At 44.1% G+C, this 20,632-nt stretch overlaps 1 protein-coding gene across 13 annotated transcripts in view; it reads right to left on the reverse strand.

The window, feature by feature from the left end:
- Positions 1–1,025: 1,025 nt before the first annotated feature.
- DMXL2 (Dmx like 2) overlaps positions 1,026–20,632 on the reverse strand; it is a 149,764-nt gene continuing 130,157 nt past the window's right edge. For 4 of the 13 annotated variants that reach the window (XM_040968705.1, XM_040968704.1, XM_040968711.1 and 1 more), the window contains 15 exons: positions 17,779–17,909; positions 16,950–17,035; positions 15,543–15,744; positions 14,729–14,846; positions 12,239–12,301; positions 11,503–11,589; positions 11,294–11,415; positions 10,448–10,586; positions 9,868–9,928; positions 9,643–9,770; positions 9,084–9,161; positions 7,884–7,975; positions 7,342–7,394; positions 5,084–5,301; positions 3,199–4,602 (listed from right to left, as the gene is read on the reverse strand). In XM_040968705.1, the coding sequence (XP_040824639.1) occupies positions 4,393–4,602; positions 5,084–5,301; positions 7,342–7,394; positions 7,884–7,975; positions 9,084–9,161; positions 9,643–9,770; positions 9,868–9,928; positions 10,448–10,586; positions 11,294–11,415; positions 11,503–11,589; positions 12,239–12,301; positions 14,729–14,846; positions 15,543–15,744; positions 16,950–17,035; positions 17,779–17,909 (1,788 nt within the window). In that variant the 3' untranslated portion in view covers positions 3,199–4,392. Of the gene's footprint in view, positions 1,218–3,198; positions 4,603–5,083; positions 5,302–7,341; positions 7,395–7,883; positions 7,976–9,083; positions 9,162–9,642; positions 9,771–9,867; positions 9,929–10,447; positions 10,587–11,293; positions 11,416–11,502; positions 11,590–12,238; positions 12,302–14,728; positions 14,847–15,542; positions 15,837–16,949; positions 17,036–17,778; positions 17,910–20,632 lie in introns of those variants that run through there. The other 9 variants (XM_040968717.1, XM_040968716.1, XM_040968707.1 and 6 more) reach the window with 6 other exon arrangements.

The following is a 20,632-nucleotide window of genomic DNA, read 5'->3' on the forward strand; positions in this document are numbered from 1 at the left end:
GGCTCCTCCCCACTGGCCACCATCCTGTATCTTTTTTTGTTCTTTAAAGACATTTATTTTTATAGAAAAGGAAGATTTACAAAGAGGAGACACAGAGAAAGATCCTCCATCTGCTGGTTTGCTCCCCAAGTGACCACAATGGCCAGAGCTGAGCCAATCTGAAACCAGGAGCCTGGAGCCTCTCCCAGGTCTTCCATGTAGGTGTGGGTCCCAAGACTTTGGGTCATCCTCCACTGCTTTCTCAGCAGGGAGCTGGATGGGAAGTGGAACAGCCAGGACAAGAACAAGTGCCCTTATGGTATGCTGGCACTTGAAGGGCTAGGTTTAGCCAGTTGAGCCATTGTGCCAGGCCCATCTGTATCTTCATTGGGAAAGTCACTCTATTTACATTCATGACCCTTATTGATAATTAGTGACTTAATTATGCTATTTTAAAACATTTGCACTGTTTATTCAAATATCTTGCATTTTTATTTTGCCATCATTTTGTGATTTAGTGGTTCCTGTTTAAGAACATCTGATTCTTTAGTTTGCTTTTTTACTTGCTTTTTCAGCAAGTTTTCTTTTTGTTTTCATGTGGTAATGATTTATTTTGCTTCTCGTGTAACATATGCTTCTGCATCTTTGTAAGGCTAATCTGCTGGTGACAAATTCCCAGTTTTTACGTCAAAAGTCCTTACTTATATCCCTTGGTATAGCATTTTTGGCTGGAAGTTTTTTTCTTTTAGAACTTGGAACATGTCACCCAGTGTTCTGCTCTGTGATGTTTCTGCTTAAAAAAATGTCCCAAGCTTAATGGGCGTTGGCCTGCGTGTGGCTGGGTGCTCACCACACACATTTCGGAATGCTCACTCTGTGTCGCACTTTGAGTTTCACTGAGATGCGTCAGGTGAGGATCTTACATGACCATGGGCGTCGGGTCCTGTGAGCCCCCTGCAGCTCTGTGTCCAGTGTTCCCAAGATGGAGGAGTCGTGAAGCTATTGTAAGTCTGAGTAGCTTTTCCCTACTCCTCTTTTCGTCTCCACAGAGACCCACGGTGAACACAGATCTCAGAGGCTTTCTTCTTCATTAGGCCTGACTGGAATATGAAGATTATATATTCTTCCACTTCTAGTAGGTTGTTGGGCATTTCAACTTTTTTTTTAACTTGCTGAGTTCTCATTTTCTTTTTTGGGCATGTCCTCTGAGACGAATTTTCTTAAACTGTCTTAAGCACCTGAGAGATAAGAGAATACAATGATTTTTTTTTTTTTTTTGGTCTCTTTGCAGGCATTCTGTCAATCTCCTTTGCTCTGGAGTTTGTTCCTAAAATGCTATTTTGTTCCTCTGAGGACATGATGGGGCCTTGTTTTTCCTGTTGCCTGTTTCTGCAGTGGTATTTGCAAATATGGTAGATCAGTTGTTCTTGTCACTTTTAAAGCATGGCTATTGGGTAAAAGGTTTTTTCCAGAAGTACCTTGGTTGTCAGCTTGGGAGGCTATTTTGGCCTTAGTTCTATTGGGGGCACTGTGGTGTATTCTCCTGATGTTTTCTTCCACTGTATTTTGATGGCAGCTGGAGCATGGCTGCTCCTCCCCACCCCGGCCAGAGCAGCTCTCCCTCACTGACAGTGGCCAGGTAGTAGATTGAAGGCCACGGCTATGCAGCGGTCCAGTCCAGTCTGGCCTGGTCCTATCTTTTACCCACTCAGTTTAGTCATGGTAGACCTGGTACTGATTTCCTGCTGCACCTGCCCCTGCCGTCCCCAAGTGGTGGGGGGCACATTGTGCTACTTGGAGCTGGAGGAGGGGTGATGTAACACTTCTTACTGCCTTCTTCAGCAGTCGTCTTACTGTACTACTATCAGGCGCCACGGTCTCTTCTGGCCTCGGCCTCTGCTGAAGGGGACAAAGGGTGCCTGAGTAACTTTCCAAGGGGAGATGCTCATGGCAGTGTTTTATTAGCCACCACCTTTCTTTGCCCCCCTCTAGACTGTGAATTCCATTTTCCATGAGCTTCTTGAAGCACCTTCACATGGCGGTGGAGAGAATGCCACGTTATGGAATGGTCTGGTGTACTCTGCCACGTGTGAGATGTGTGTGCATTCAAATGGCTCCTCGTCCTCTCTGCCTCTTCACTACTCAGAAGCGTCATTCCCAGTGCAACTCCTGCCCTCATGTCAGCACTGTTAGGTGTGTCTGCAGAAGGGCAGGGAGGCCCCTACCCATCTCTGACTCACCCTTTCCTGGAGTGGCATTTAGCATGTATATCAGGCACTTACTAAACACCTTCTAAGCACTTCTAGGCAATTGAAGGACAAAGGGATAGTGGCATCCTAGTCACGGGCTCACTCCCCAGATGTCCCCAGCAGGCGGGCTGGCTTCTGCTCCCCTGTCCCCAAGAGTGCATACTGCCAGGGAGGCAGATTCCGACGTGGAACCAGGACTTGAACCCAGCCACTCTGAGACGTGGCTGTCCGCTGTGACATCTTTACCATGGCACCACCTGCCTGTCAGTAAGTATTTCTGTAGGAGTAATGCGCAAAGAGCTTAAAAATCCTCAGTTCACTGTGGTTTGACTATGCTTTGACCCCAAACTCTTGCAATTTAGTCCCTAAAGTCCTTTGTTAATTGGCACAAAGAAAAGGAAACTTCATTCAGTTGTGGTGTTCAGAGGTGGGTCTTCTGGCAGTGATCTGACTAGGCTGTTGTTGGGGTGCAGCCCCTCAAGTAAACCCTGGTGGCTTAAGAGACACGTGGACATACCTGAGTACTTCAGAAATTCATGAAAATGGGACCAAGTGTCGTTTTGGTGTACAGAGATTTCAAAATCCATGCATAGCTTTTCAAATGATATATTTTCTCATAGTCTGCTTGAAGATCCCTTGTATGCATAGATTCTAAATTATTTTTGCACTAAAACTTAGTTCCATTTCCCAAAACACTTTGAAAGCAGCCCTGAAAACAGACATCTTCCCTCTCCATGTGACACCCCCCCGCACGAAGGCCATGACCGGGCCCCCATCCCAGACAGCGGGCCTCCAGGACCGTGAGTCAAGTAAACCCCTTCACAAGGCTGGGCTGCCTTGGGGGTGCCTCTGGAGTAATGGCAAATATCACACAGTTCAATATTTTGTCAAATGAAATGTTGTTACAACAGTGGAATAGCATCTGAAACAATGCCAGACCAGTATAGTTAAACAGCCCAAAGCAAGCTAAAACTCTTAACAAATAACATTTATTTTTCTCTTACATATGTATCACAGCCTGGACATCACACTGCCTTCAGAGAAAGGTGCTTTTATGCCCTTACATTGTACTAGTTCCCGGCCAGGCAGTAAACATTCTCATTAACATGATGAGACGATTTGCTGGTAAACATTTAACACAGAGACATCAGTTTCAATATCTCAAGAACATTTTTGGTCATAACCAAGGAAATGCATCAAAATATGACAACATTGGCTAATATTTTACAAGCAAATAATATTTAACTCTGCATAGCTTATACAATAGGCTGTGGCAATAAATAATATCACCAATTTCATCAACTATTAACTGGCCACAAGAAGCCTAACATTCATTTTAATTGATAAGAAATGCTCTATGGGTGTAGTTTCAACATAGCCTGTTTAAAGGTGGATGTTTATTCTTGAATGTGTGAAAAAAATGTACTAAACCAGACGAAGGTATGTTTCAGTTAACTACAAATGTAATGTTCACATGTTACATTCCTAAGATGAAGGCAAATATTTAAATAGAAAAAACCAGCAGTCCAAAAAAAGTGAAAATGCAAACTGTGAAGAAAACATTGCATTTAAGTTTGCACTCATTCGCAGGTTACAGTACTAGCTCAGTAGAAACACTAACAGGAAAAATACTCAGCAGGAAAGAATGAAAATGCCGACCTGGCCAGAGAGCAGCCGCCGCCCACTGCGCCCTGGGTTCCTGGGGTGGTGGGCTGCGGCCAGGGCGCCTGTGAGGAGCCTGCGCTGGGGACAAGGCCACGGGCATGCTCAGTGACGCAGGAGGAGGACAGGAAACCTGAGCCAGCGACTTCTCGCTGGGCCGGCGTGGAGGGCCTCTGGTTCTCCAAACTCACTCGCTGATTTCACGTTTCTGAATTGGGTTTACTAGATGCTGCAGAGAACTACTCTTCACACAATACAAGGTGTGACCGTGTGATCTGGTTTTAAGTGTGACAGCACTGGAACAAGGTACATGCACATTCCTCCCACGGCCCCGTCTACACAGGACTCGGGTAACCCCAGCTGGGATCAGACTCCAGTCCTACAGAGAATTCTGTCTCATGTCCAATGTGCTAACTGCTTGGAAAGCAGGAATGCCTAGTAAGTGCAGCGTGGCTTAGTTTTTCCAGTGGAAACAGATACAAAAATAAAACCCCCATCTTGTCTATAGGATGTCAAGAATTCTGTGAGGGATGTTAAAAGCACTGGGCAAAACCCTGGTCTTGAGCGTGCCGTCGGCGCCGCAGGAGAAGATGCGGCTGCCCTGGACGATGTCGATCTGCATGACGCCCGCCCCGATGTTTCTGAATATGGACTGCTTGGCGTGCTCGTTCTTAAATGAGTGAATCAAGCCGTGGCCTGTCAGTCTCCAGACCTGGGGTTAAAGGTAAAAAGACAGACATCCAAAGTGACAACACAGCCAATTCCTGTTACACCGGCCGTTTCCCAGCCGCCACCTCAGCAACAGGGCAGCCTCGGCATCCTGCCCCATGGCTTCTCTGCACACCCTGCTGCAGGTCACCAGGCCTTCACCTGCGCTTAGCCTGGCACCGAGGCAAACAAGCACGAAGGTAAGGAGTTTCCTGTTTCCAATCCTACACCAGGCCCAGGAACCCTCACCTCAACCACCCAAGCCCTGAGGGTGCAGGTAGGAGAAGGTTGTGAGGAGCCAAGCTAACATTGCCAGAAAAATGACCAGGCGCTGGTTAGGCGCATACCCTCCGCTCACACCAGAGGTCTCTACCGCTTCCAATGACTAGACAGTGCAGAGAGCGGGGTGTCTGCCTTTCCCATCATGCTCTTCCAGAGCGGGGACGGTGCCGTGTGCGGGGCTTCTCTCTTTCCATCCCACTCACCTTGATGTTGCCCTCTGCTGAACCTGTTGTGAAGAACTCCTCGCAGGGATCCAGAGCCAGAGCCTTGATGGCCGAGTCGTGGGCCTGGAAGCTGTGCAGGAGCTGCCTCTGCCGGATGTCAAAGACGCACACGCAGCCCTTCCTGCCTCCGGAGATGAGCAGCTGCTGCTTGGGCGCGTACTGCAGCACGGTGGCGCCGTGGTCATGACACGTGAAGCCTGCAGAGGGAAACGCTGGCAGCTGTCTCCCACCTCAGCCCTGTGATGCTGACACTGTGGAACCCCACTCTACGTGACACAGACGTGACTGAGGCATTTTCATTCAAAGGTCTGTTTCTGGGGATACTTCAAAAAGTTCATGGAAACTGCACTTAACAGGTAAGTTTATTGTGGTACTAAAAATCTTGAAATCCATGCATAGTAGCAGCCTTCAGAACGTTCCAGATGGGGATGTCCATGCAGCCAGCTTTGGCTAAGAGGACAGCTGGGAGGCCTGCATACCACGTTGCAGTTCTCAGAACGCCCGACTCCAGCTGCCAGCGAATGCAGACACTGGGTGAGGGCTGTGACAACTGGGTTCCTTCTACCCACATGGAAGATCTAGACTGGGCTCCCCACTTCCAGATCTGGCAGACATATGCGCGGGGACCAGCAGATGTGAGCTCTCTGTCTTTCAATTATTTTTTTAATTGCTTATGGAAATTCATAGTATGCAGAAACTTGCAATTTATGCAAAAATTATTTTGGTGGAAAAAAATTTAATTTCAAGTTCCCTCATTTTAAGTCATTATTTAGTAATACTGACCAAAGAAAAATGCAAAGCCATGTAAGAAAAAATACCTACCCATAATCTCTAAGAAACACACAGAAAAGAGAAATTGAAACCTTATGCTGCCCCAGTAGTATACAGAAGCAAAAATGAGGAGGCCAGAGTTTTTTTTTTAAGATTTGTATATTTGAAAGTCAATGTTACAGATAGTGGGCTTCCATCTACTGACTCACTCCTCAGATGGCCACAGTGGGCGAGCCAGGAAAAGCCAGGATTCTCAGGCCTCCCACGTGGGCAGCAAGGGCCCAAGCACTTAAGCCATTTTCTGTTGCTTTTCCCAAACCATCAGCAAGGAAAGCAAAGCAACCAGGACGTGAATCCACACCCCATTGCAGCTGGCAGTTTTACCCACTGTGCCAGCCCTGAGACCAGACTTCTGGTGGTCCAGTCATTTCAGTATGACCCGTAACTAAAACATCACCTAAGCTTCTCTTAGAGGGCTGGTTTTGACCTAGCAGCGATCTGGTTGAGACACCGGAATCTGGTGTTCTGGCTCTGCCCCAGACTGCAGCTTCCTGCTGAGGCACATCAGGAGATGAGTGGGGATGGCTCCAGTGGAGTGTCTGCCCAGCCTCTAGGCATTTAGGAAGTAAACCAGCAGATGGCAGCTCTGTCTTCTCCCCCCCCCCCATCAAATTTAAAAAAAATTACAAACAATATTCTGAGGTAGCAACTATGCTAGCATGAACATTTCTTATGGTCAGACAAAACTGAAAATATTCTGCATCTCTTAAAATGCACGTCAGCAAATTGAGAAATATTTGTTCAAAATAATTTATTACCAGAGATCTTTAAGACAGTACTTGCCAAATTAGTGTCCCTAACAAAAGGAATAACATTTAAGTGGAATTATTTACATCTCCAGTTCTTTTTTGTTTAAAAAAAAAAGTTTAGTTGGAGAGGAAAGACAGAGAAAGATACCCTATCTGCTGGTTCACTCCCCTTCTGGCCGCAATAGCTGGAGCTGAGCTGATCTCGAGGCAGGAGCCAGGAGCTTTCTCTGGGTCTCCCACGTGGGTGCAGGGTCCCAAAGCTTTGGGCTGTCCTCGACTGCTTTCCCAGGCCACAGGCAGGGAGCTGGATGGGAAGTGGAGCTGCCAGGACAAGTTCCGGTACCCATTCAGGATTCCAGCACTTGCAAGGTGAGGATTTAGCCAGTTAACCATCATGCCAGGCTCCATATTTTCAGCTCTTTAGTTAAAATTTTAAACCTTGATCTTGTTTCTACTGAGCTCACCGAATACTCTGCTCCACTCTCCACGCCTGGTTTTCTAAGCTAACTGGAGCGCTGTGACCTCACACACACAGCAAGGCAGCCAACTCTCCTGAACCTCCAACTGCAACTTGTGAGTGAACAGAGATTCACTCTCCAAAACAAAAGCAGGAGAGCATTCTTTGCTACGGTGTTAAAAACCACAGACTTGACTTACCATGAATGAGGCTGTTTCCAGGTGAGATTAATGTGTCCCAGAGGCATACGTTTCTTTTAAAGAAACAAAATACATAAATAAAAATATGTACATAAAAATGTTCTAACTAATCACCAGGGGCAAATCTCGTCTTGAAATATTTTCACTTATTCAGTGAGCCCCAACCAGGGAAGCAGCAGGAACCCGGGGTCTAGATCTCCTGAGAGCTCAGCGCTTCCTGTCTCCCCCAGGGGCCCCGCACTGCCCCGCCTCAGGTGGCAGGAACCTCGGGCACAGAAAAGCTGCAAAGTATTACACATGAGAAGGAAGTGAGGTGACTGCGTGGCTTCACCCAAATATTACGCATGCTTTCTGGTATACTACACAAATACTTTTTGCTTTTATCTTTTTCAGTAAAAAAAAAAAAAAAAAAACAGAATTGTGCAAAACCGTATTTTCATTCCTAGGGTGGGAAAAAAAAACTCACAAAATTATATCCATACTTTCTGCAAAAATATTTGGCTAACATTCTCTTATTTCCTGCTTTGTTTCTGCCGACCTACCTGTTGTCGTTGGACTGTCCAGACGTGGCAACCAGACTTGAAGAGGTAATGAATGCAAAGTCACTTGTAGCCTTACTGTGGCACTGCCAGCTCTACGGGAAACCAAGCGCAAGAGGTGTTATCTAAGTACCCAGTACAGCACGGGCTGGCAGAGACACACCATGTGCGGAAGCAAAGAACTATCTGTAAAACCAGTCTAGGACAAACAGTGACAGACAATTCACTGTCATTTGCTATTGGGCTAATATCCAGTAATATGCAGTTATATAATCTGAAAAACAAAAACTAACTCGAAATTGACTAAGAGTAAGACATCAATGAATTTACCCAAATGAGCCCTATTATATTCAAATCCAACCAATAAACTTTAAATAATAACCATCTAACATGGAAGGCTATTTCATGCCCAGGCTGTGGGGTGAGGGACTTATGTCTAATTAACTGATTAAATACAACCATCCTTCTTCTATCCCACCCCAGGTGGTCAGAAGCGAGCCTGCGGTCAATTCCATGTCATAGGGATGTTACAGCAGTGGGAGAAACTGCTTGCTGGGCTTTTCTTGGCGATTCAGGTGATGATGGGAATTTAGAGGTAAGAACCCAGAGGAGGAGGTCAGAAAACTGTCCATTATACTTTAAAATTCTCTATCTACAATAATCCAGGTTTAGATAAGACTGAAGGCAAAAAACAGATTCAACATCATTTCTAGTTCTGTGACATGATTTATGGTAGTCTCTACTAATTGAAAAGAAATGTCTTACACACATAGTTAAGGACCTATGAAGTTGCCAAGCAGCTGGGTGCTCTGCAGGGACCCTCTGCATCTCCAGCTGTGGGATGCCAGAGTCCCAGGCAGGACAGGGTCACTTCCTCTCTGCTCAGCCTCCTCCTTACCATGTGCTGGACTAGTGGATGAAGTTGCCCAGAAATTAGTCTTTATATAGTGGGCAAAATTCAGGAGGCAATGGGGCTGGAGAGTTAGACCTTTAATGTTCACTCTACAAAATCTGCTGCTACGAGCTCAGAGCTTTCAAAAAGAGTATAATTAAAAAGTATCCCAAGTGGACGCACAGAGAAAGCTCTGAAAATACGATGTGAACCATCATGGTAAAGCGAGCAAGGGTCCATCCAAACAGGCTGCTGCGCTGAGCCTGCAGAACCCCGTGTGCCCGCCAGCAGGCCCACCAGGGCTCACTTACCATGTAAGGTTTAGGATTCGAGGCGGTTTGGTTAACTTGCCAGATACTGAGAAAGCCCTCTCCATCTGCCACTCCACACTGTAAGAAAAAGCATCCAGATTCAGTGCAGGTTCTCGGACTCCTGAGGCCCCTGAGCTGCCACCCTGCGTGTGGCTCGGCCTGTGCTGCTGTCGTTCCCAAGAAAGTCCCAGGCCTGTCAATTCTGCCAGCTTTCCACCGCTGCTCAGCCCACCCTCACTGTTTCCCTCTCAGCCTCTGTAGTGGAGTTCAGTAAGAAACAGCACGGTTCCTCCCGAGGACCTGACGGTGCTGACATGCACCACCCAACTGGACAGAAGCAGGTTGTTTTTTTGTTTGTTTTTGTTTTTTTTTTTAATTTTGAGTAGTCAGTATGAATCAGTTATTCATCTGCTTATAGGTACTAAGAGGATCCATACATAGACTTCAACCCCCAGCACCACTCAACTTTTATTTTCCTGATGTGGTTTAATTAACCTCTTACTTCTAAACAGCCACAAGTATTACTGGATAACTTCAGCACAAATGCTCAAGAACCAACCTTGTTGCCTTGAGAGTTAAAATATAACCTGGTGACTCTGGCATTACCAGCCTGACGGAAGCAGACAAGTTGCTGAGGCCGCGTCCACTCAAACATTCGCACGCTGCCATCTTGGGCACCTGTGAGGTCTGCAACACGAAGGGAGAGTGCAAGGTCAGAGCCCCAACATCTCAAAAAAAAACACCACCAAATGACAGAAGACACGTGCAGCCTTCAGATACTCACAATATTGATGGACGGGGTGTGAGGTCATTCTCTTAACATTATGCAGATTCCGTTTCATAAGCTTAAAAGAAAGGAAAGATAACTGATTCCCTCTGTGCAGCAGAGATGAGAACAACTTTAATTACAGTCTGTACTTTCCTACAACTTGCTGCTGAAGGAAAGCCTGGCACGGCTGTCTGAGCCACTTAACACTGAGCACCCGCCTGAGTAGGCTGAGGGGGCAGTCACTTGCCAGGGCAGCTGTGGCCGGGGAGGCACCTTGGAGAGGGGTCTCCCTGCCAGCAGGACAACCAGGACACCTTGGTGGTACTCCACTATGGTGAAAGCGAGAACATTCCTGACACTTTGAAACGCTAAGAGTCAACACAAATTCCTTCCTGACTTCACCAATCCCCAAAATGGTAGTGGAGGACAGGAATGGCGCTAATTGCCGAGGGTCACTGTCGCAACCAAAGCTGTTCCCCGCAAGCCACTGCCCCTCCTCTTTAAACTCATTTTCCACGCAAAGTAATGGCGCTGTCTTTTTCAGGAGCCCACGGCACAGACCATTCCTAAGAACCTGTAAGAGCTGGTAACATACCACACTCGCTCCCGTGCTGGTCTGCCCGCTGCCCAGCCATGGCAGGGAAGAAGGTGGGTGTGCCTGGCTTGCTGGATGGGGGGTGGCACTGGGCTGGTACAGAGTTGTAGTGGAACCACGATAGTCAACATCATCTGAACTGTGAAAGGCAAACACGGAGGTTGCATTTCCTCTAAACACAAACTGCAATCAGTGCTGCCAGACACCCGTAAAACATCCTTCACTTAATGAAGTAAGTGTCCCTGAAAAGACTTAGGAGTCAGTCACCTCTAATCTTACTGGTGAAGTTTGTCCCTTTAGATAAAATAGGCAATATAATGTTTTGGGGGCATACTAAAAGAAGTCTAGCTACATACTAACAAAAGACACAATTCAACCAAACAAGAGGAGGGGCCATCAAGGTAGCATTCCCAGGCCTATCACATTTTAGAATCTGTAGAAATGAAAAAGACAAACATGGGGAAGAAATCCCTAAATAAACACTTTCAGTGCAGTGTCTAACTTGAAAGAAACACTGAAAAATCATGCAAGAAATCATCTAGACAGTATATTGTATATCGTTTCCTGCTTTTAATTTTTCAATTATTTGCCTGAGCTTACTGAATGCTGTGTAATTCCTCTCATTTGAGGTTAAATACTGAAGTGTCAGTTGTTAACACAGCGCCTATCAGATATGAGTCTATAACTTGTTCATCACTGTAAGCAAAGCCTTTCATTTTTATTTTTATCGGCAGATAAGCCTTAGCCAACAAAAATATATACTTTTTAATTGAAATTATGTACTTAATGGTTTAATGAAAAATTCTTGAATAAAATTTACATTCAAAATTTGACCATGAAACTAACCTTTTGGATTCTCTGTCATATTCTTCTCCAATCCATATATATGACTGACAGGCCAGCAGAGAAGTAACATCAAGTTCTTGAACATCATGTGTTGAAGCCAAAACAATTTCATTACTATTTGCCTGTAAAGCAAAGGTAGAGTCAATGTGTTAAGCAATTCCACTAAAAAGAGCATTCTTGATAATGTTTACTTATTTATAAGCTTTTACCTTATTAACAGAAAACGCCATGATCATGTCAGATTCCTTGTGAATGACCTTTGCTTTTCCTCCTGGATAGCCCAGGTCCGCTTCAACCTACAAAATACACATCAGCTGAAGTTATTGAGGCTCTGTACCAAGCTCTGCACATTCCAAAATCTTACAGGGAAGACAAGAAAACCAAGCAGCAGCGGCAAGAAAACAGGTAAGGACAATTTGCGGAGTTGAAAATTAGTATAAATTCTCTGATACCCTGGAATCACCCCAATTAAAACGATTTCCACCAGACTAACACGTTTAAGAGTAATCCTTGCTAGCAACAGCAGTGCCTCTTCCAGTTTACCAAGAGTGCATGAACAGTCTGCAGTAAGAACGCAGAGCATGCGCTAAGAGGCAGAGGAGTCACAGAAGAGAGAAGGCACTGGAAAGTGCAGTGTGCGAGTCAGGAGATGCTGGCAGGACAGGAGACGAGGAGGAGGCTGCAATGGCCTGAGCTCTGCAGTGGAGGGAAGGAAAGATGAAGAACCAGGAAGAAAAGATGAAGCAGTCACACTTGGGAGCAGACTGGGCGAATGACGGGGCGAGAATGGGAGCAGGAAGACCGTGCCCCCCGCCCCGCTCCGGCGGCCCGGGGCAGTCGGATCTCCGGTTAGCCGGCCGGGAAGCCTCGGTTAGTACCAGAGGGCGGGGAGTTAGCTCCTGGAACTGTGGCGACTGTTCTGAACACAGTCGTGTGGGATACTACCTTGATGTGGCAATCTTCTGCTACGCAGTTTTGTTTGACCTGCTCCACATGTTCTTCTACAGACTAAACACACCACACCGTCAAACACAAACACATGCATGAAACAAAATTAGAGAACGAGGCACTTGATGCTGAAATGGTCACACCGTTAAAGAGGGTAAAAACTAAATTGAAATAAATCATACAGAAAAAAACATGAATAGCAAAATTAATGTGACCATTTTAACAAACACAAAAAACATTTCAAAACAAAAATTATGTATGTCAGGTATAGCAGGTTTTTTTTTTTTAAGATTTTATTTTTATTGGAAAGGCAGATATACAGAGAGGAGGAGAGACAGAGAGGAAGATCTTCCGTCCGATGATTCACTCCCCAGGTGGCCGCAATGGCTGAAGCTGAGCCAATCCGAAGTCAGGAGCCTCTTCCGGGTCTCCCACGCGGGTGCAGGGTCCCAAGGCTTTGGGCCGTCCTTGACTGCTTTCCCAGGTCACAGGCAGGGAGCTGGACGGGAAGTGGAACTGCTGGGATTAGAACCGGCACCCATATGGGATCCCGGCACATGCAAGGCAAGGACCTTAACCACTGCGCCACCGCTCCAGGCCCAAGTTATGGCAGTTTTAAGACCTTGAAGTTGAGTCTCTACAGAGCACCTGTGAGAAGCAGAAGCATACCCTACTAAACAGACCCCCGTCCTGCAGGGCTGACTTCACGGTGAGTTAGAACAGTTTCTGCACATGGGCTCGGAGAACTGGTGACTCTATCAATAGATGATACAGTAGCCACTGATGATGTGGCTATTTACATTTAGATTAAAATAAATTCAGGGCCCAGCGCCATGGCCTAGCAGCTAAAGTCCTCGCCTGGAACATGCCGGGATCCCATTTGGGTGCCGGTTCTAATCCCGGCAGCTCCACTTCTCATCCAGCTCCATAATTGTGGCCCTGGAAAGCAGTCGAGGACGGCCCAAAGCTTTGGGACACTGCACCCGTGTGGGAGACCTGGAGGAAGTTCCTGGCTCCTGGCTCCAGATTGGCACAGCACCAGCTGTTACACTCACTTGGGAAGTGAACTCTTGGACAGAAGATCTTCCTCTCTTCCTCTCTGTGTATCTGACTTTTTAATAAAAATAAATCTTAAAAAATTTTTTTTTAATTCAGGCCACCAATTATAGTAGCTACATGTGAAGTCCTCCATAACCATGCACATGCTCATCATCATCATAGAAAGTGTTACTGGATTGCATTGGACAAGATAGTACTTTCATTCAAAAGAGTCTATGGTAAAGTTGTTCCACCCCAACTCCCAGCCAGGTACTCCTCCCCAGGAGACAGGGAAAGCTCCCAGCGCAGTTGAGAACAGGAGCTACCCATCTTTCACTTCCCTGTTCACGAGGCCCTCTGCTGGGAGAAAAGCAGAATGCAGCCTGCACTTCCCATCCCTGAAGCACAGAAACTGGCAGAGGGCATGGCCTAGCTGAGGAACAGAAGACCCTGACGGGCAAGACAGTGCCTAAGGTGCACACAAACCTGTTCAGAGAGGCTTCCCACAACACTGAGCTCCCTGGCATCCTTTCCAAACCCATTTGACTATGTCTCCGCCTTAAGATTTCTTTATCAAATCTGATTTGCCTTTCCAGTAAAAATAGAGGAGACAGAAAGGTCTTCCATCAACTGGTTTGGAAGATGACCACAATGTCCAGAACTGAGCTGACCTGAAGCCAGGAACTTCTTCGGAGTCTCCCATGCAGGTGCAGGGTTCCAAGGCTTTGGATCATCCTTGACTGCCTTCCCAGACCACCACTGGATGGGAAGCAGAGCAACCAAGATGCGAACTGGTGACCGTACAGGATGCCAGCGTTTGTAAGGTGAGAACTTAACCCTTGAGCTATTCGGTCTAATCCCCCCAATTTATTTTTTCTGATAAATTTTTAAATTTAATAATGTGATTCACTGAGTTCTTCAATCAAGTAGCTTTCTGTGAGTCCTAATTTACCAAATATCTTTCATTTTAAATCCATTTCTGACTATTTCATAGAAGTTATAGTTGGCATCATTTTAAGTGCTACACCTGGTAGCTTGAATGAAAGGCAAGCCACCAATAATATGTCTCTATGATTTCCCTATCAAATATCATCAGTGTAAAGGGGGAATGATGGTACAGTGGGTTAAGCCATCATTACTTGTGACATTGCCCCATATTGCAGTGCTGGTTCAAATACTGCTGCTTTGTTTCTGATCACCTTCTTGCCAGGACAGCTGGAAAGGCAGTAGGAGATGGCGCTGGTTCAGCCCAGGGATGGAGTTCCTGCTGTCAGGACTAGGGGCCATTCCGAGTGAACCAGGAGATACAAGACCTCTCATACTTCAGTATGCTTGGCCTACTCATGGTGCACGAAAACAAAGTTTCAACCAAAATGACAGCTTTAAAGTAAAGCAAGCACTAAATCACAAATGTTAACATTAAAAATAAGCAAAAATTGTTCTTAATACCTCACTCTGTTTTCTTTTCTTGGTGAAAATATATCTAATAAATGTCTCCTGAAGGACTTCTTGTTTAACAAGGAAGTGCCAAAGCCGTTTGACTGGAAGTGCAGAAGAATCCCGGGATCTGTTTTTAAAAAAAACATATCATACAGTTTCAGTCCTCAGAAAATATGCTGCATAGTGACATATTTCTTGAAAATACCATTTTTGTCAACAACATTGAGTTCAATATGCTTTATGACTTTTAGCTTATTATTTCACCTAACAATTTCCTAACTGCACTGAGTGACAAATGAATTTCTTATTCTTTTCAAATCACCCCTTAGGTTGATCCTGCAGGTGAGAGCGCATACCGATGCCTTTGAAGCCACGGCTGAGATGGCAAGAAGCCTGCCAGGGTACCCAGCCTTGCTCTGTCACGCACAGGAGCTAGACTCTGTATGTCCTCCTGCTTTGGAAGGGGCCTAAGCAAGCAGGTGGAAGATGCAAACATTGGAACCTTTACAGGTTTACTGTTTGGCTAACAAAACTCAGTGGTTGGTACCTTGCTTACATACAATACATTGTTATCCAGAAAACAATAACCAAAGAAAAACAAAACATCTATAGGAGGTTCAAAAAAACACACTACAGATATTATAAAATTAAGGCTTTTTGTATAGAAAATGACTTTATATCCAGATTTCTGATTTTTTTTCCTTAGAGAATCTTTTTAAAAAAAGACTGCATATTAAAAGCTGTAATGTCTCAAAAGTTATCAGTATTTTTTTTAACTCTTAAATAAGCTATACTCTCAGCAGCACTGTAAGACCTTTCTTACTTGAATGGAGTATTTTCTGGTTCTAACATGGCTTTATTTCGAAGAATAGCTGGCCCAACTCCTCCTGAAAGGTCTGCCGGGTATGTGTTGATATAGTTAGGGGGTGGACCTTCAAAGTGATCCATTTTCTCTTGCAGGATCTGTTCCCAGTTCTCCAAGTTCTTAATCACAGCAATACCTAATGGTGATGTCACAGGCAGCTCTAAAAGGTGACAGAATTGTCATTTTATTTTCAGACAAAGTACTGATCATCATCCACTTATTTATAAAATCCAAATTCTTATAGCCAAGATTCTGAAAATACAAATAAATTAGAAAATGTTAATCTAAGGCTATTTAAATTCTCTTTTTAGATTTACTTATTTGAAACCAGAGTGATGAAAAGGGGAAAGTGGGAGAGATAAGTAAATAGCTATCTTCCATCCACTAGCTTGCTTCCAAAACAGCCCGAGCTGAGGCAAAGGGAAGCTAGAAGCCAAGAACTCAATTCAGGTCACTCATGTGGATGGTTTGGACCCAAGTACAGTGAGCCACCTTGCCCTGCTCTCTCTGCCATAGGGACAGGGAGCTGATTAGAAGCAAAGAGCCAGGACTCGGATGGGCGCTTTGATGTGGGATGCCAGTGTCCCAAGTAATGGCTTAGCCTCTGGAGCTACACACTGCCCTTATTTGAATTCTTAATGCTTTTAACAGAAAAGGCCAACACTCTAAAATGAATGGAGATATGCCTAGTTGCCCCTGTCTGGTTTACTATATATTTTTTTAATAATCTTAGTTGATTAGGGTACAAAGGGTCAAGGGCTACAGGGTGAAAGTGGGTAATGCCATTGTTTCCACAGTAATATTTTTCCCTGTATCTGGGGTTAGGGGAACAACAAAGGGAAAAGCCCCACCCAGCCTCCCACCCATTCCAGATCCCCAAACAGGAGGTGCACTCCGAGGGTCCTGCTCAAACAGTTTTGATAGTTCATCTACTATTTTATTTGATTTTTCCTTTTCAGTGTGGGAGGGTTAAGTACAGGGCAGAAGGGAGGCTCCCATCCCAGTGAACAGCCCAGTGGTAGCACTAGGAGGAGGAGGAGTCAGGGAAGCCTGCATGTACGACTGTCCAGGTCTCCCACAAAGTGGCAGGAAACCAACTACATTGCCACTGCCTCAGAGCTGGAGCCAGGACCCAAGGCCAGGCACTCTGAGGTGAGCGGTGAAATGTCTGAACTGCTAGACTGCCCCCTCAGTCCTTTATACAGTGATTCCAGCTTTGAACCAAAACCACAGATTAAAACGCAAAGTAAGACTTCAAAAGTCTTCAATGTAGTGTTGTTAGAACTACCACATGGCCTTTTTGTATAGAGAAAGTTGACAGTGATGTTATATTTAATAACATTAATTATCAACTTCCAAACTCACCAGAGAATTCCAGTCCAGCAATAGGGAAGAAATTCTTGACATTGTGAAGTACTAGTTTAACCATTGTCAAATGCAGGAGAGCCCAGCTGGTCAAGGAGGACAAAACCCAAAACATTATCAATTAAACATAACCCTGACAGGAGCAATAACACTTCCCATCAATAGTCCAGCCCAACTACAACCTAGAACAAAAGCTGCTGCTGTCTTCTACAACATTAAAGTGGCATTTTTACAGTCTTTGGAACGAAACCCGCAGTTATGTGCCACATTTGGAATATCTGAAACCTACCTGGTGATCATGTGGAAACTAATAGCATGTCAATAAATGATATATTATTCTAATATCAATAAATTAATTTTCCTTATGAAAAAAGTGTGTGCTTTCAATCTGTTTAAAAGCTATTCCTTGAAACTGGATGTGAGGGAAAATAACTATTTTTGAGAAATTTATCTCAAAGGTACGGAATTCCTAACTCGAACATCTAAAACACCTCGTATATAAGTTCATGATGATAATGTTACTGAAAATTATTAACATCACTGGAGCAGTGGCCTAACAGGAAAATCCTGTGCTTGCGGTGCCAGCATCTCCTAAGGGCACTGGTCCATGTCCAGCTGCTCCACTTCCCATCCAGCTCCCTGCTTACTGCCAAAGAAGGCAGCAGAGGATGGCCCAAGGCCTTGGGCCCTGCACCCACGCTAGGGAGTAAACCAGTGGATGCAGGATCCCTCCTTTGTAAATCTTACTTTCAAATAAAAATAAATATCTCTTTTAAAAAGATTAGTAACATCTGGCTTTTTATAAATATAAAAGAAAAGCTTTATTTACCTATAGGAGTTGGGATCCTGGTGCTCCTGAATTTGTGTATCTGAAAAAAAGGCATCCTCATCTTCTTCATCACTGTGAACACTTTCATCAGAGTCGTAGATCACACCACTGTCAGACAAAGGTAGAAAGGGCTGCAATGAAACAAAGTTTTTAAATGTTATTTTATAAACATAAAATACATAACTGATATGCTGTGTGCTATGTAATAGTTATATAAGTTTTTCAAATACACAACTTTTGTCTAACTTAAAAAATGTTCTTTTGTACATGCCAATAGGCCTGAAAGTCAGGATATCCAGGGAAAGTCCAGATTCAGTTAAATAACTGAATATACCTAGATACACGAAAACAGGTATTTTCAAAACTATTTTTCTTCTTACATACAAGCAATAAAATGTTGGAAAGGTCTAAAGAAAAAGATTAAAATACCAACAAAACTACAGAAACTCAGAACTACAGTGAAGGACATTACAAACCCTATATAAGGGGCTAAAATGTATTTGAAACACAATTATGTTCCAAGATAATTTATATAATCTTAAAGTAATGGCAATAAAAGACACCACTGGGATTTTTCTTTTATGAAATCTGATCATGATTTTCAAATTCATAGAGAAGGAAAAAAAAGAAGTGAGCAGTTAAATCATTTTAAATAAAAAATACCATTTTAAGATTTATTCATTTTTATTGAAAAATTCAGATATACAGAGGAGAGACAGAGATGAAGATCTTCTGATCACTGATTCACTCCCAAAGTGATCACAACAGCCAAAGCTGACCCAATCCAAAGCCAAGAACCAGGAGCTGCTTCTGGGTCTCCCATGCGGGTACAGGATTCCAAGGCTGTAGGTCATCCTTGACTGCTTTCCCAGGCCAGAAGCCGGGAGCTGGATGGGAAGTGGAGCTGCCAGGATTAGAACAGGCACCCATATGGGATCCCGGCACATGCAAGGTGTGGACTTTAGCCATTTGGCTATTGCACAGGGCTCCCCAAAAAATACCACTTTAGTGAATATCAAACTAAACAATATAGGCTATCAACTGATTTATGCAAAAATATAGACCAACTGTATAAGTACAAGAACCGTGTCCAAAGGGGGGAAAAACTGATGACAAGGTTAACGTTTTAAGTCAGCACAGGTAAAGGGAGGGTTTTCTAACAAATGACACTAAAACAACAGCTGTATATGGGGACAGGAGATAGAGATGGAGCTGGTTCCTTACTTTATTCTAAGTAAATCAGAGAATTAAGCTAGAAAGGAAGAGGAAGAAGGGCAAGCAGAAACAGAGGAGGAGAATAAAACAATGACAAATGGAAAAGATTTTACTATTTTCATTAAAAATATTATAAATAAGAAAACTGATAGACATGCTTAGACAAACTTTTAAGAACTTCCGTATGCCAAAAAGCATCATAAAAGAAGCAAATTTTGTGCCCAAAATAAATACCCTTAATAAATAACTCACAAAAAATAAGACAAAAACATTTCAATCCCAAGATAATTCACTTAAGAGTATGAGAAGGTTTGTCAAGGTGGAAAGTAAAATAGAACTGCACATTAAAATTCTGCTACAATAGGAAATAAAATGATTTAATCCATGTAACAAAAATTTTAAAAGTACTTAATGCTAATGAATGTGAGGCAAAATATACTCTTACTATTCTTGAGAGTATAAATTAGCAATCTGTGTATACGTTTTGACCCATTACTACTTAACACAATCACAATATGAAAAATCTATCTTAGCAGATATTCACTTCACAGGCAATCACTGCCAGGCAAGTGATTAAGTAAACCGACATATTTATCAAAACCAAACAGTTACGTGGCCCTCAGACAGGATGCCATAGAGAAACAACGACCAGCCCAAGTAAGAATGTGCTCCTCCACCACTCGCCTGTGGCTTCTCAGTCTGTCCCACAAAAAGAATTCAAGGTCTTTGGACACATGGTTGATGCCAGACTTGAGCAGTAAATATGATGCACTAATTAGTCTATAATAATTTATCCAAGAAAGAAAACTCAAAGACTGGTAGAAGAGCCTCAAAAAGACTTGGGAGCCAGTTAGAAGGGGTCATCACAGGCCAAGACCAACAATGTAAGCAACCAAAGAATAGCCATAGTGGACTGAAACACCCAAGATACGTCTGAATCTATGTGATCAAAGTGACGTTAGAGCAAAACAAAATGCCCTGTCCTCCCTTGAAGGATTCTGGAGAAGCACATCAGTTTGAAAATGGACACATAGAAGCAGGAACAAAAGTATCCATCTGGTCTTTTCTAATTAAAATATATCCAAGGTCATCAAATAGCTTGATCAGAGGTGTGTTCCAACAAATAAATGAGCAATGAATGACAGAATTGCATTAATAGAAGATTATCAACCAACAAATTCTCTGGGAAGGAGACAGAAAAGGTGTTAAGTTTAAAAACAAAAACAGAAAAAGAGATGGGAGGTAGAACTTTTAGATTAAAATAACCTTAACACCTAACAACCAACCCTTATTTTGAAATCCAATTAAACACACCAACAGTACAAGAACTTCTAAGAGACAAGTAGGAAAATGGGAGCACTGAATGCCCATCCGCTGGTTCACTCTCCCAATGTCAGCAATGACCAGAACTGGACGGGTCAGAAGCCAGGAACGCCGGAAGAGTCTCCCAACTGGGGGTAAAGGCCCAACTACTTGAGGCCCTGCTGCCTTCCCAGGGTGTGCATTGGAGGTGGAGCTGGGACTCAAACTCAAGCACTCTGATATGGAATGTGGGTTCCCAAGTTGTGTCTTTCCTGCCACAAACGTCCACCCCAATACAAGCTTTTGGAGATGACAGCGGTGAATTGTTAATGGTATG

The sequence above is a fragment of the Ochotona curzoniae genome, unplaced genomic scaffold, assembly GCF_017591425.1.
Source record: "Ochotona curzoniae isolate NIBS_2020 unplaced genomic scaffold, NIBS_Ocur_1.0 scaffold_4701, whole genome shotgun sequence".
Classification (NCBI taxonomy): Eukaryota; Metazoa; Chordata; class Mammalia; order Lagomorpha; family Ochotonidae; genus Ochotona; species Ochotona curzoniae.